The 16507-nt window shown below is 41.2% G+C and overlaps 1 protein-coding gene and 1 long non-coding RNA gene across 3 annotated transcripts in view; one reads left to right on the forward strand and one right to left on the reverse strand.

The window, feature by feature from the left end:
- Window positions 1-16507, reverse strand: part of SIM1 (SIM bHLH transcription factor 1) — an 84171-nt gene that overhangs the window by 62872 nt on the left and 4792 nt on the right. For both annotated transcript variants that reach the window (XM_074187237.1, XM_074187236.1), the window contains exons 2-7: window positions 15752-16403; window positions 3989-4071; window positions 1918-2011; window positions 1176-1280; window positions 1002-1087; window positions 134-333 (exon numbers count right to left, since the gene is read on the reverse strand). In XM_074187237.1, the coding sequence (XP_074043338.1) occupies window positions 134-333; window positions 1002-1087; window positions 1176-1280; window positions 1918-2011; window positions 3989-4071; window positions 15752-15926 (743 nt within the window). In that variant the 5' untranslated portion in view covers window positions 15927-16403. The remainder of the gene's footprint in view (window positions 1-133; window positions 334-1001; window positions 1088-1175; window positions 1281-1917; window positions 2012-3988; window positions 4072-15751; window positions 16404-16507) is intronic.
- On the forward strand, window positions 799-2708 carry LOC141487731 (uncharacterized). Its single transcript, XR_012468500.1, has 3 exons — window positions 799-1143; window positions 1875-2030; window positions 2311-2708. It is a non-coding gene; the product is annotated as an uncharacterized LOC141487731 (long non-coding RNA).

Consider the following 16507-nt stretch of genomic DNA (forward strand, 5'->3'; position numbering starts at 1 on the left):
GACCAGAACCTGTCTCTGACTTCTGTCAGCCCAATGGTTCACCAACATACATACTTTTGGCAGGTATTTTTTAAGGCATTGAGGTAAGCTGCAGGACAGCTTCAGTTTCAGTACCAGATCTGCCTAGTCCTACCTGGAATCCAAAAATATGAGCTTCATGTCCAGACTGGCACGAAACATGAACATATTGCTGTGTAGTTTGATCTCTGTCACAGCACTGGGGGGCAGTGAATGACCCACGGCTACCAAGCCCACGTTCTGGTAGCAGCCATCAAAAGGGGACATGTCCAGGCTATACTGGCGGATCTTTAGGTAACCACTGCAATGAATGACCTGCGAAGAAAGAGGGAAATTGAGACATTCCACCATCTCCACCCTTTCTGCCTGAGTCAGAGTCCCACTTCAGACACTCCAGAGGGGACAAGGGGCACTGTAGGGGCTCTAGAGGGGCTAGTTCACTTTTCTGGTTGAAGTGTCTACCCCTGACCTATAAACCAAGATTTTTGCAAAAAGTTAAGATTAAGGTTTAAAAATCTAAATTCCTAGAAGATGAATTGTTAGATTGTGTGTATTTCCCTAAACAAAACAAGTGTGTCTATACTTAGGAGTAATTTTGTAGCAACCTGGAGCAAATCATTTAGCCCATTTCTGCCTCAGATCAGTAAATTCCTTTTGGGGGGGGGGGGTGTTCCACACTAGAGTTCCCTAATTCATCTTCTCTTCCTCTCCTCCCCCAAATCCTCACACATTTACTCTCCAGGTGTATCCTTTTTCCAAGAGAATATAGTAATGCTTCAAGTGTGCAAATAATATGAATTGTTGGTCTTTTTAAAAATCATCTTTAAGCCCAGATGTCCTCTCTCTAAATCATACATACATAATTGTCCTCCTAAATCTCATTGTCCAGGATATTCCACCACTACAATATGACGAGGGGCGAGGGGAGTTCTTGGCAGCTGCAGCAGCAACTGGGACTTCAGAATCCACCAGCAAACACACACCTTATAACCCCCACAAGTGAGACCAGCGTTCCTCTTGGCCAAGACACACTTCATCCTCAGGAAAAAGGAGCGCTCTATCTCATACTCTGAAAGAGAAAAGGGGAGAGGTTTGAGTGAGAAGGGGAAAGCTGAGGGGAATTAGGTATGTTAAGAGTTTATAAGTATGTTCTTTACCCTGTACAAAATGGGAATGGTAGGGCTGGTGGGCTGTGAGCACTGCAGTCATCTCATCGTGGTCAGCTGGGTGGATATATTCATAAATGCTGTTCCCAGTCAGTTCTACCTGTTGTATATAAGGATTTCATAGTTACCTGCTTTGAATTAGGGAAAAGTAAGAAAAAAAAAAGCTTGGCTGGAGGAGGATGGAGTGGGCAGGGAGTTCTTTACTCTTGAAAGGGTAGACTTTCATCCTATAACAACTCTTTAAAATTTCTCTAACTGTTCTTTGGGGAAAATATTCATATAATTTGGAACAGAATAATGAGAACAAGAGTTTGAAAAGTTCTTAAAGTTTCTCTAGTCCAAGCACCTTTATTTATACAGATGAGGAAACTGAAGCCCAGAAAGATTGTCATTTTTACCCTTTTGTATCTCCAGTGCCTCTCATATAAGTGGGTTCTGAATAAGCATTTATTTTGGTAAAGTATTTACCCAAAGTCCTAGAGACAGTAAACAGTAAAGTTGGGATTCGTATCTGGAAACTTCATTTAGCACTGGAAACATATAAATAAATACGTGTGTCTCATTGAAAGATACAATTCTGCCCTGCCCATTGGAAACTTCCAGGTTTCAGAAAAAGTAAAGTCTTTCAGGGAAGTGGCCTGAAGAGAATAAAAGCCTAAACTATTTCTTATTCCCTCATCACTGTCATAGAAGGGGAAAGAATGAAGAACTGAGGATCTGTGAACCTACCCACCTACCTGAGAAAGACCCAGGTGGACAGATGCAGTCTCTGATATGTACATGATCTTCCCATCCGGAGCCACCACAAAGATGAAACCATCCAAGGTCTAGGGAAGGAGACAGAAAGTACGTAAGAGACCCTAGAGGTAGAGTTAGAGACTAACTTGAGAGCATTTTTAAGAGTCAGAGCATTCTGTGGGGGTGGGGGGGGGTGGAATGAGGCCCAGCAAATATAAGGCAATATAGAGGGAAGAAGAAACCAAGAAAAGTTAACTGGTCCTTGAGAATAGGAAGCATGACACCTGAGAGGGCTAAAAGTGACCCAAGTCCTTCAACACTCCTTAAGCTCTTCTCTAATGCAGAGCATTTTGGAGAAATCATTTTAACCCTAACCCTTGCCTTCCAGGATCTAAGAAAGAGAACAAAAGCAGCAGATCAGAAAAATGAATAAGAGAAAACACCAAGTGGAGTGAATGTAAAGACCACAAGCAGGTGTAAACGAAGTGGATTGAATAAGTTGTGCTCCTGGAAACATAAAAGGGTTTGTTTGGTCAGAATGAAAAACTGGCTTCGGGGTTTAGGAGAAAATAAGAAGTTCAGGTACACATACGTATAATAGCAGCCACCCATATTGCCCCTTATGCTCTGAATCTATCCTATTCCTCCTAGGTCCATCCTAGGTAAAGAGATAAGCATGCATACATGTATGTGTACATTTACATTTATCAGGCACTCATCTCTTATTGTGTCCTGATTACATAACCATCAATAAATACAGTTTCTTAAGGTTGATGAAATTATTTCAGGGAGGGTTTGGGTATATGGCCCCGAAAAAGAGAAATCAGTTCTCAGTTTCAAAGCTTCAAACTTCTTTTCAAGGCTATCAGTCAAGAAGCTCATGGTGGACTTGAATGACAATTAAGGGGATGAAGGAGCAGGGAGAAGTGTCAAGCCTAAAAATGCCAACGGGAGTTTTACTATTTTAAATATTTGCTCTGCGACTTAAGTGGGCAACGGGCAATTTAAAACGGTCTGCACTGCAAACAATGCTATAATAGGACCTACACATTGGTCATACACATTACCTGAATGTAGTATGGTGTGCACCTGCGCATGTGCGTGTCTCTACAATGCTAAATACAGAAGCTGGGGTCTGGGAGAGGAGGGGCGGAGTGTCCGACAGAAGAAGGGCTGTGACAGCAGATGAAAATTCGTTTTGGAATGCAAATTTATTCAAAATCTTATCAAATTTTTAGATTCATTAATAGGTGATTGCATTTCCCTATTTCCTGAGTCATTGGCCTCGAAAAAAGCACTCTGGACGAGATTCTGTGGCTGACATTGTTTCTTACAACATATGCAGGCCAAAAGAACTCTGTTTCTATGAAGGACTTTTATTCACATTTCTTGTACCTTTTCAAAGGCCTACCGAAATCTGTCCAACCCCACGGAGTTTTGCGGTGTCTGTGACTCTCCCTCTGTCTATCGATCTCTGGGAAGAGATCTAAGAAAATAAGGCCGTGTATTTTCGATCATCAGGCACCTAACAAAAGTACAATTGAGAGGTCCGAGAAACTTGTCTGTCCGCAGACCAGAAATGTATGTCTGGATGGCACAAAAGGTGGAGCAAAAAAGATGAGTATTTTATTCAATCCAATTCTATAAACTTTTTTTAATCAACTAAACTTCCAAGGCACCGTACTATTTGCTTGGGGATACCATTAAAAATAATAATAATAATAATAATAATCTGCCCTCCAAGAGCTTACTTTCTACTAAAATTGGAAGCCAACCCAACTCCACTCCTGCTAACCTGCCCCATCATCCCTAAGGAAACACTACCTGTAAGCTTTGAACTGTGACCTTAACAAAAATGCAAAATGGAAGACCCGAGAAATGTTTTTTTTTAAATAAAGTTATACAGACAACAAGAGAGACTGATAGTAAAGGAAAGAAATCCAGAATTGAGTTCTACTTCCTTTGATGTATGAACGGTTTTTAAAGAATTACACAAGCTACAAATAGAATCCGCGGTCGTTATTAATCTTTTCGGAAAATGGGGTTTTGATTTCAAGGCCAGTTACCTGTAAGAGATGGGACCCCAGCTCCCGACCGACGTTATCCAAGGGACTGGTACGGGTCGAATGGCCCCACGCTTCTCCGAGCCCTGGGTACGGAAGACACAGAGAAAACTCTTAAATAGAAATGGTTGACAAGATTCCGGGTCCTCCACGTGGGAAGAATTGCCGGTTGTTGGGGGGGAGGGGGGGGCAGCATCAGCAACCACCCTAAATACTGTGCCTAGGATCATTAGTAGCACTGTTAGGGCAAGTGCCATATGGTGGTGTAGCGAGTGATCATAAATAGCATTCCCCAGTAAAACTAGAAAGACAATAGCGATGGATTGTGGAACTGACCTTACTTTCTAATTCCAAGGGCTAAGTGAACTCCAGTCGGGTTGCCAGAGTCCAGGGATGAAGATAATCAGACCCTTCACACTACCCTATCTCACCTAACTTGCTTCTTTCGCTGAAGAAAGCGTCGGGTTTCTCTTACAGTAAGGAGCCACAGAAAGATGGAACAAACTATTTTGTCCAGCTTCAACATCTCCCTCCCTCCCCGGAAACAGTGAGGCGACCATAATAGAGGATAAAGGAAATGGTCCGTTTGGGGTTGCATCTGATTATAACTACTTAGCGATTCCCCTGATACTGTGTGCTATCGATGCGTTTTGCGTACTTCATTTGTGTGTCTACAAGAAAAAAAAACCCACTTTATTCTTCATTCACATTTTTCATCCTCATCAGTAACAAGAACAGAAGGAAACTAACAGCACAGAAAGAACTTGTGTACATCCACATGGAGTAATCTAGGAATTCTTCGTCATTTTAGCTTCCGACAGGATTTTCTGATTGGCCTTAATGATTCTCTTGTCATTCTCCTCTCCTTAAAGCTCCGAAATTAATCCCCCCTTATTAAAAATGAGTTTGCTTTCAGCTTTGAGGTAGCTCTTAGGCTCTGTCGCCAGTCGCAGGTTTTGCAAACACCAGTCAACCTTTCCCCACTCCCACCCTCATCCCAATTTCTCCCTTTCATATACTTTTCTGAAGTTAGTTTCCTGGGGGCACCAAGAGGTTCTAGAGGTCTAGATGATGCCTTAATATTAACACTGTTCTTGATTTCATTTCCCAGACCTCTAAACATCAAATACTAGAAATATGGACCTCATTCCCCAGACCTCTAAATATCAAATTTTAGAAATATAGGCACTCCATTTCCTTACTGTCTTAGACTTCTCAAATTTTGCAGTCAAATTCTCCGATTATGTCGGAATGATAAATTGCTTCGTTCCTCAATATATAATCCATACGTGTATATACACTCATACAAGATATATACCTATATTTTGTGTATGTATCTATTATGTGTACATATATTACATTAAATGTATTTATAGTACATAACAGTATTTCTGGTATTTTTTTCGTTTGCTGATATAAAAAGGAAAGCCATGGGGAATTGGTCGAGACGGAGTTAAGCTATTTATGGGTAATATCTTTTAACAATGTTGCTGCTGAAATAATTTAAACTGGGCAGTTAAAACCTTTTATGCCTACCCCATTAAACAGGGCTTAACGTGACAAAAAAAAAGTGATTGATTGCAGTACAGTGCAAATCACCATGAAGTACACAATGACAAACACGTGCATTATGATGTCTTACCAGGGGCTAGGTACTACTGCTCTAATTTAGAGCATGAAATCTGATTGTTTAAAAAAACGGCCTGCCAGGTGCTACTTCCCGTTTATGCACCGAAGTAGGGACAAATAAACAAGTGATCAAAATCTGGGCAACGCAGTACGGTTAGTTCTCTTTCATCCTGGACCCGATTTACCTAAGTGTTTGCACATCTAAATAAACCTAACGATTTCCCCACAGCTATGCAAACATTAATGCTCCCTGCCTACCTCCCTCTTCTGTAACCCTCCTTGATTCTTCTCCATCCCTCCTGGTCTCTAGCTAAAGCTCTCCCAACGCAATCCTTCTCCGACCCTTCCCTTGACCTTGTTTTCCAGCCTCAGTTTTGGCCCCTCCATCCTCTTTACAAATTTTCTCTTGAGCTTTTATGCAAAGAGACCCCACGTCAATTCGTGAATCCACACAAACACACAGTTTGTCTGACACTTTCCTCTCCTTCGTCCCTTTCCTCAACTTCCCTGTCAATTCTCCTCTTTTTTCCTCTCTTCTGATCTTCGGAACTGCCCTTCTTTTCATTATCAGAAAGTGGATGCGAGGGGAGGCGGAGTGGAAAGTGTGTGTTGACTGTGGGGCTGCAGCGAAGGATTGTCTGCCTTCACTGTGTGTATGCCTGACTTGAGTGACAGTGTCGGATCATCGAGGTACCTACAAGTTGAGCGACAGCTACCCACAAGGACATGCTTTCTGATGTATTGAAACCTCAGGTTAAAAAGTAGTGAGTAAGGTGCGAACCCGTAGACCAGAGCGGAGGGTCACCGCAGTTTTGGAGAATGAACAGTCTTTCCGAATCAGTCCAGAATCAAGTGTGAAACACTTTATGTTCTTTTTAAAAACAAAAGGTTCGCAAGAGATGGATGGAAAACAGTCTAAGGAGGTTTCCCTACCTGAGCAACTGGGAAAGACACAAATTCGGTAGGCTACATATGATATACTGGTTCAGTACTCCTGCTTTAGGCTCTGGGCTGATTATTAATCCAAGTTTACGGGTCTAATTAGTATGCTCCTACTAGGGAAAGTAAAACTTCCATTGCAAGTTAATGAATAGCTCATTTCTATTACAGGTTAATACAGGCCTCTTTTTCTTTATTTTTAATGAACTTTTTTTTCACGGAGTATTGCACTGCACCTTAAGTTTCTGGTAAAAATCTCTACCTTGGGATTGAGTTAATGTTTTATTATGTAATGTGCCCTCTTTTTTACCTGGCATGACTTTTCCTAACCCTAATTCTTTGTGCTTCATGGGGCACCTTCCCAATTGCTAGTCTTCTCCTCTTCACACCACCAGAAAAAATGGGAAGAAGGGAGTGCATAAAACAAAGCAACCCCCCTTCAGCTTCCTTAGTTCCTGTTGGAGAGTCTCCTAACATGCTCTTTTCCTATACAGTCAAGTCAGTAGGTCCTTGGATCCGTTTCTCTGTCCAATTTCTTTTAATCAGGGGGGTAAGCTGTGATTTTTTTGCACTTGACCTACCGCAGAAAATTCTGCAAATCCGTTGATTGTCTTTTTTTAAAAAACAAGAAGGGAAGCAGCTTCCTTTGCTGCCGGATTACAGTGGAAACTAGATCTAAAGATTCCCTTGTAATTTGGAGAGGCCGAAGGAATAAAGGGTTTGCAAGGGGAACAAGTAGCTCTGTGAGGGAGAGGATAACTAAATCGTTTTTTAGGCAAAAGGATTTTCCTCAGCTAAAGTGGTCGAAGACAAAGGAAAACATAATCTATTTTGGAAGATTTCCAAGATATGCCACATTAACCTTAGCAGATAAATTTTGCTTTTTTTTACCCTCCCCCATTTCCCCTTTAAGTCTGGTTTATCATATTTACATAAGTAGCATTAGAGGGGGATGTATCTATTATGGATCTAAAGGACTAGCTCACATTTCATTAGAAAACCTAGGAGAAGTTTCTCTGTTGCTGTATACTTGATGCATTGTAGAGCCATTTCCATTTAAATACCCCCTGACCCAAGGATTACCTCAATGGACTGACTGCACGGGTTTTGTAATTTCCTGAAAATGAGATTTCGATTTATAAAACAAGAAACCAATTAGTAACCAAATGAGGCGAAGTAGATCCACTAAAATTGACCTAATCCCATAGGCACCATTTAGGCCAGTTCTTGGCGAATGAATGATGAGCCCCCAGTCTAGCATAGGCTCAAAGCATCATCCAGCTGTGTTATTGCAAGCAGCAAAAATAAATTGATCGAGCTTTTCCTTTAGAATGAATTTCATATCCTTGACAAAATATAGATTATGGCCCCAGCATCAGAGCTTCCTCCACTCAAACAGGAAGAGGAGGAGGAAAAGAAGTGCTTGGTATTATTATTGTTTTTTTAACCCTCCCCCAGAAAAGTAATACACATACACATTTTTCTTCCTTTGCAATAAGTACAAGTTGATGGATAGATTTCGATCTGCATAGTTGTAGGGAATATTTATACTGAATATATCACAAATTCATTTGATAATTTTGCTAGGGCTACTTCAGTTTTCTCCATTGCTCCTGATAGTCCTTTCAACCGTCATGTGGGATAGGGGACAGGGGACAGGGGTAGGAAGGTCACAGCACTCATCTCTTGTCATGACCTGAACATGACCCAATGATTACTGGCAAAGATGCCTATCCACTTTCAACCTCAGGACAAATGCAATCTTCAGTCATAGATTTTGCTCAGGAAGAAATGGGGAGATGGAGTGAGACTGGGGACTAAAAGGAAAACAATGGGAAGAGCAGAAAAAGAAATTGCATCTCAAAATGTTGCACATGGAGATCCAGATGCCCACTACCTTAAGTGAAATTCCAATGTACATAGTCCATACCCAACCTACCTCCTGTACTTTCTTCAGTCCAAGAGAGACAGACAAGGTTTGAGACCTGTCATGCTAGAGTTCAGCCCACCTGCTCACTGGAACTAGTGGCTCCAGTGCCTAAAAGGGAAAGGGAACTGAGGTAGGGCACAAGGCAAGGGAAATCCCATTAGGTATGCAGGGTTAAGAAAAAACTCTGAACAAGTTTAGTCACCAACTTGTACCCTAAGACTGTAATCTGAACCCTAGAGGTTAGCAGCTTTGCCTTGTCCCATCCTCCCTTCCTACCCAGATTCTTAATAAGGAATCTAGGAGAGGGGGACTCTGTTTTTGGAGATCTGTATGTCTCTGAGTAAACAGGTTATTGTCTCTAGAGAGAAAGAGGATTTCTGGACTAGCTGGCCTTTTCTACAGATCTGAGCCACGTTTTTCCGCCAGGGAAAACCTTTCAAGAAGAATGTGGGCCTGATCAAGAGGACAGTCTGTGATTCTGGTTGCCAAATCAAACAGCGTATGAATACCTCTGTCCCAGGAAAAGATCAGAAGAGCTTGTTGGGCTTGCAGGCAGGGGATTGAGATGGAAGACTTGTTTAAAATATGGAGGAGAAAAGTAAATATTTTTTCAAAAGTTTCCGTCAACCTCAGCTGTGGGTATCAAAAGAGCTTTTCTTTCTGGAGGGCAAAGTTTTTGGTAGACCCGTGGCATCGCTCTAGCTCCTATTTCTGCATTTGGGTACAATCTTCTAGCCCTGCGGCAAATGTGGGGACCCAATTCCTTGATCCCGTCACTGGGCCTTGAGAATGTGTTGTGGGAGCGGTGGAGGCGGGTGGGAACTGGTATCTCTCAGTGGCCCAGGGGTCTAAGCGGCGCCCACTCAGCTCAACCCCCAGCTACCCGGTAAACTGGGTCCCCTTATTCCCCGCCCAAGTCCTCCCCACTCCGGCTAGTTCAACACGCCGCTTCCACATTTAATCAGAAGTGACTACATAACAAGTAGCCTTTAGTAGTTGGGAGGGACAAATCTAACAGAAGCTGGAAAAGTCCCCCAAGGACCAGCATCCTTTCATGCCCACGCGGATAGACAGACTTCTCGGCCCAGCGATCATCTCCATTATTATTAGAGGGGGAGCTAACGGAGAGAAAAGAGGAAGGAAGTAACTTTAACTCGGTAACTTTTAAACTCAGTAGACTCTCCAGGAGGCCATTTAGCTAGGACATTTTGTCCCTCTCCCGGCCTCTCTGCTCCTTCCTCTTCCCCCCCTCCCCCAGTTCTAGGAGGTGAGCTTAGGGGGTGGGGAGTGAGTAATCACTGTTATTACCCTGTTAAGCCCTGGTTGCAGTTTTCCCAGAGGAGGCCTAGGCTTGGGGCCCCGTTGCTGCCGTGCTTGCAGATCTCGGTTCATCCAAGCCGGAGTCAGAGGGCTGGGGAGAAGGTGAGAGAGGGAGGAAATTCTCCCAGGGCTACGAAGCAGACTAAGGCTTGTAAGCTCCCGCAGCCAGAGGCAACTCCTTGGGGAACCAGGTGAAGCCGCTTCATAAACCTTAATGACTGTCGGGTATCAGCTCTTCGCCTCTCACCTCACTCCCCATAACACTCGGTTAGTTCCCAGTCAGCTCATAAACCGTACCTTTTGCATTGTTCTCCTAGGCAGGCCTAGCTACTGGTGGAGAGCTTTACCAGGTTCTCGGGAACTCAAGACGGGTAGTAAGGGAAAAGAAAGGCGACGGGAAGAGATGGAAATGGATGAAGAAAGGTTGGTTCTCTCTCACCCCCCCCCCCCCCAAGACCTGAACACCTTTTCTTCGGTCCTGGAAAACCCCAACCTATTCAATGAATGTGGCTGAATGTAAAGGGTTGGTGAAAAAACAGAATCAGTCTAGGGAACATGGATGTTGTTTTTTTGTCGGGGGATGGGTTAGAAAGGACACCACCGGAAAAGGACACCACAAGAAGCATCTAATAGGGTGCGAAGGAAATCGCTGCCACCTGGGTACCAAATTTAGGCGATTTTCTCTGAATTCCAAGTTAATGCCTCAGGATGTAGACACCGGTTCTAGTGAGGCCTGCCTTCTAAATAAGGCTGAGGCTTCTACTTGAGAAGCCTGAAAGAATGATTTCCCCAATTCGAGTAATTACTGGCATGACTAAAATGCGAGCTTTCTGGTACCCAAGTGAGAAGAGTCTAGGACCTTTTTAGATACCAAGCGGATCAGCTGTGCAGAAAGGAGCAACATATAGCCAGAAGGGCCTGCAAGCCCAGCCAAGAGTTGACCTTAAAACTCTTCTGCTCAGTGGTCAAAGTCGTTTCGGAAATCACTAAATCAAAAACTTCCTTAGCCAGAGATTAACCGGGCTTTTTCACAAGCCCGATACCATGAAACAGACCAGAGAAAGATCTAGGCCTTTTTCAATTCCAGGCCGGTGTTTGTACTGTTTGATGAAAGCATCGGCTAGCCTGAAGGAACCGTGTGTTGGGGGTTTTTTGTTTGTGTTGTTTTGTTTTTTAAAGAAAAAGCCAAGTGATAAACTCCTAAAAAGAAAAAAAAAATGTGTTCTCCTACTGATCTGATCTGTAATTTCTGACACATACATCTTGCCTTTTCGGCAAGTTTACTCATGCACTTCGCATTTTAAGGTTACGTCAAAACTGGAATTAAACAGGGAAAAGCAGCGTGGAGAGTAAATTGCTGCTTAAAGGCTTTTAAATGAGAAAAACTTCTGTAAGAAAATAAACATTGAAACCTAATGCTCAATCATTTCCATGAGCGGTAGGGAAAACAGCTTTAAATCACGGGCCCACGTGGGAAAGGGGGGTTTCTTGTTCCCTTTTAGTTCTTGGTTCCTAAAATCTAACATGATTAATTATTTGAATATTGAGTTGAACATAATAGAGCACACTTCCACACCCAAAGATTTGTTTAAATATGGTCCCTCCAGTCCTCTGAGAGTGTGCCCTTCTTTTTGTGACTTTAATTTCAAATCTGCAATTGTTTTTATTTTCTCCAAGCCATCTTGACACCAAAATGGTAGGGATTTTGCCAAATAGCTGAGCAAAACAAAACGGTGTCTGATGCCTCTCAGAGGTTATTCTGAGTTACCCACTGTTTCCAAGCAAAATGCTTTGTTAATTCACTCACACATTTATGTTTCTTTTAAGGTTGGGTGAACCCACTTTATACAAAAAAGATTGTAACCTTCCTTTTATCGTCCCTCTTTACTCCTTCCCCATTCCAGTCTTTGATACACTAAAGATTTATTCATTTCTACACGTCTCAGTTTTTCCTCTGCAAGGCTGTTTAAGAAAAGATTATGTTACCAGTTGGAAGACATGGCCGTTTTAATGATTTCACAGCAATCTTCCTAGTTTTCTTCTGCTGGGGTTTATATATTAGAGTCTCCGCTCTAGCGGCTGCATTCTAAACTCCCCCGGGGACCTAATCCACCAGCTAACTTCACTTTTTTCCCCCCCTACTTTCTTGTTATCATTATATTCCTCCTTTCTCTTTTTTCTCCCTTCCTGTTTTCCCACTTGTCTTCCTCTTTCGGTCATTTCTTTGCCTTTATCTTCCTTTTTTCTGTCCTTTCTATTCTCTCCTTTATTTTTCCTTCCATTTTTAAGTTTTAACCTCTTTTAAGCTTTCCTTTCTTTTTTTTTCCTTCCTTATTCCCTTTCCTTCTTTTGTCCTTTTTCTCATTCTTTCTATTCAAGATTCTGATAGAAACTGATCTCTTTGGGTTTGGGTCATAATCACAGGGAGTTGAAGTCGCTAACCATTCTAAAATCCTGAGAGTTCTTGGAAAACAGTTTAGCAGTCTTTATATCTTTTTTTAATTAAGTCAGTGAACAAAAAAAATAGTCAGCGAACTATGCTTTTAGAAGACTTTTTTAGAAAGACTTTTCTATTTAAAAGTCTTGAGTTCTTTAAAAGAAGGCTTCCATGGAAATGGGAGTATTTCCTTTTTTTGATTTTCTGACCTTCCTCGCTGCTTTTGAGGGAAAATGTTGAATATTTGTATACAATCTATTTTTTCTTTCAAGCAACATGAAAAACAGCCTCCAAAAAGGGATATTTGCACATGGAGTTAGCTTCTACAGTAATTGTTATACATGTTCAAGCTGTTTCATGTGTTGAGGGTGAGTTTCAAAGTTGTGTAATTTAAAGTTGACTATGAGTGATATGTAAGTCACTTTCGACATCACTTAAATTTTCAGTCTTTGGGACAGTCTCACAACTCTAATTTAGTTCTACAGTTCCCTTTCTCAAAGCATCAAAGAATTTACCCTCCCCTTAGTACTAACTGTTCCTTTCAGCTTTCCAACCCTATCTTTCTGTCTCTATTCCCTCTTTTACTCCTCCACATCCTAATTCAGCACCCCCTGCTGGCAGAGCCGGACTCTGAAACTTTCCTTCCTTTTTAAAAGTGTTTCAATCCAGCTATCCACATTAAATGAAACCCACCCAGCACATGCTGGGAATGGATTATTTCGAGGCCTCCTGTATTTTCAACTTTTCTCTGATAATCCTGCATCAGGCGACTTGGTGTCACTCAGCCTCCAGTGAATTATGAGCTCATCAATAACTATAAATGAGGTGCCCAGAATTAGCACTTTGTCTCTCCCCTTTATCTCCATAAAGGTACCGTCACTCGCAAACCAGAAGAAAAGATTGCGCAGGGCGAGGTGGTATTGTGGGAAGAGGGAACTGCGGAAACCACAGCCCCTGGCAGTTAAAGAAAGGTTGGTTAACTTAAATCTTGACTAGGATCTAGAGTTGACTCGAGTGTATTCCGCGTTAATTAATTAATTCATTTTGAGTTATTGTTCGCACTTCATTAGATTAAGGAAGCTTGCAGTTTTTTAAAAGGCAAAATAAAACTAAAAACCACCATCAAAAAAGAAAAAAGAAAAGAAAACCACACAACCCCACCCAACTTTGATCATAAGCTCCTCCTCAATTTCTTTCCGGCACAAATTAGCATATGCTTTGGAGGGAGGCAACTCCGGCTCCTATGCACTTTGCCACACAATTCCCTAGTGCATGTAGACATTCTGTTTGGCCACGGAGGGACGGGGATCCGCTATTCTTCTCTTCCCATGATTACTTACAGCCCTACAAGCAGTACCATATGCTTCTTCTGATCAAACAACTCGCTACATAGGCACCAATAATTGACGAGACCTGCTAGAAATCACGAAGAAAGGTAGCCTACTGAGACTGCAGGAGTTGACAAATCACTGCTAATAATCCTTTTAGGCCCATCACGGCCATCAGAGTTTGCAATAGCTTTATTTTTATAAAGTGGGTGCTGACAATATAAAAGACAAACCAGGTCTTTTCTCTCCTTTAAATCAGAAGACTGGAGCCTAGCTTTATCTTCTCTCCAGTAATTTCCCATGCAAAAATGGAATTTGAGTTGCGATAATAATTTTAAATTAAAAAAATTTTCCTTTTCAAGTGCTAACTTTAGTTAGCTTTCAAACTGACTTTTGAGTCTATGACGCCCATTGGTTCAAGGAAAGCTATTTAAGATATAATTGACTTAGAACAATATTTTTAGTTTCAGGGAGATTTCCAAAGGGTTTCCTTTCTAGCCCAGACTGGATTGACAACACACATTTCTGAGGCTGGTTCCTCCAACAGATGAACGATTAAATTTTTTTTCTGAACAAGTTAAGTGAAACACAAATTTCACACATTTCCTTCCAATTTCCCATTTTAAAAAAATGCCAGCAACCCCAAACAGTAGAATCCAAAAAAAAACAAAACCCCAGAGCTCCTTTCTCCCTAAGGAATGATACTGGCTCACTCATAAATAAACACAATTCTCTATCTTTGTTAGTCAGTCAATCAGCTACATTTATTAATTGCCTACTATATTTCAAGCACTGGGGATACTATATATATATATATATATATATATATACATATATACATATATACATATATATTTTAAATGTTCCTGCTCTCAGGGAGCTCACAATCTAGCTGGGGAGACAATATACAAACAACTATATACATAACAAATGAGCTATATAGGATTAATTGGGCATAGCTTCAGAGGGAAGGCACTAAAAAGGATTACTGGAGTGATTCTTGCTTTAATTATTTTAAAATCATTAGATCTTATGAGCCATCTATTTCTCTTTTTCAAACTTTCTGTTTACCCTAAACAAACTCCATACATTTTTGTAACCCTATTTGTTCTTTTTTCTTCTTTCCTTCCTTCCTATTTTTGTTATTTTTATTAAGGAAGGGGAAATATTAAGGGCTTTTATTTCCATGATTAACAGCTACATCTTTAATTAGAGTAACAATTAATTAGGTAGGTTTCATACATACTCCTTTATTTCACTGAATTTTTTTATTGGTTTTTGGGGTGACTCCTGACCCTCCACACACAGACTTTATATCCTGGATGAAACTGATTATTTTGAACAATTTCTTAAACGTGTCAGACAATTCTCCCACAGCTCCTTTCACAGTCAGCCAACAAGAGCTTACTTTGTAAACGGGTTACTGACTGCAATGTCTTAACTTATTCTGAAAAGGGCGTTAGAAATAGTTACTTCATTAAATTTTGAGTTAGCCCAGTCCTTCAGGAACATCTCTGAGACTGTTAGAAAGCAAAGTCAAGAAATGGTTTTCAGAAATTTCAGATGCCAAAAATCACCAAGCTTCCAAAGCAGTAAGGTTCCTTTGGGCTGAGTCCAAAAAGTCAACCTGAAGATGGTACCTCTCCAATATTTGCAAGAAGCAAAGTCTTGAAAGATTTGGCTGATTTCCCAATAGAATTTACCCACCCATATTAAATCTGTGTACTTCGTTCAGTGTCTATTCTTGTGCACATACAACTAAGCATGCTGGCAATGCATGTGTTTTCTACTGGATGCAACTCTCACTTAGGGAATAAAAAAGAAAGTCCTGTTTGCTTTAGGAGTACACTTTCAGTTGAGCTCAGTGTCTGAAGTGTTGACAAAAGCACTGTTGGTCTGCTTCCCAGCCAAACATCTCTGGAGTGAAGTGAAAGTATTAATGGAACAGAAGAGGAAAGAATGAAGAGGCAAAGTCTAACACTGACTTTAGGAAGGTCCTTGTGCAAATAGTCTCAATAAATTCCCATTCTTGTTAGGCATATTCACATGTGTATACAACTTAAATCTTCGTGCACATGAGTATATTTACACATATGGTATGGAATATTTATCAGCATATGAATATATTTTACAAAACATTTCTCATGTTCTTTCTGAAATCGAATTTAAGCAAAGTCACTTACCTTCTGGGAAAACCACTCTCATTTTTAGATAGCTGGTGGTAAGCCTGATTATGGATGCTTTGTCCAGCTGAGAGGTGATGGCTGAGGGCAAAGGTAGTAATTTAGCCAGTTCATAAAATTCACTGTTTTCCTTCTCCCGTCTAGTCCGGGCAGCATTTTTGGACTTCTCTTTCATTGTGTCTTTTTCCCCCTTTCTTCTTTGAATTTAAGCTCCGCAGATTCATCCAAAAAAACACAGAAATTTTCAACTACAGGTCATGTTTGGCAAAAACATGAAACATACCTTGAGTGAAGTAGTTTACGTCTTTTTTAACTTGAGGGATATATAATAGCAATAAAAGACCCGAGCTGGACAATAAAAATATTTACCAAAAGCAAAATAAAACAAAATCAAAAGGTAGGAAACAAGAGGATAGGAAAGGTGATTTTCCAAGGCAGATTGGAGAACCAAGTCTGTCTGCAGGGCACTATATGGTAATAGGACCATCGAGGAACCAAGCTTCTCTTCTGTTCCAGGCAGCAAACGTCGGTCCTCGCAAAACAGACATACTAATTCCAGTCTTTTTAATTTCAGCTCTCAATCCCCAGGCCACAAGGACGGCTCCGGTTTCTTGAAGGTGAATCAGGTATTCATACAACTTCTTTCAGGCCACTGTAAAGACAACAGCATCGAAAGGGTAAAAGATGTGCCGCCGAATAGTCTTACACATGCATACAGGCTGGGGCCGGGAGAAAATGGTCAAGAAGGTGCCCGGG

This window comes from Macrotis lagotis, chromosome 5 (genome assembly GCF_037893015.1).
Source record: "Macrotis lagotis isolate mMagLag1 chromosome 5, bilby.v1.9.chrom.fasta, whole genome shotgun sequence".
NCBI classification, from domain to species: domain Eukaryota; kingdom Metazoa; phylum Chordata; class Mammalia; order Peramelemorphia; family Peramelidae; genus Macrotis; species Macrotis lagotis.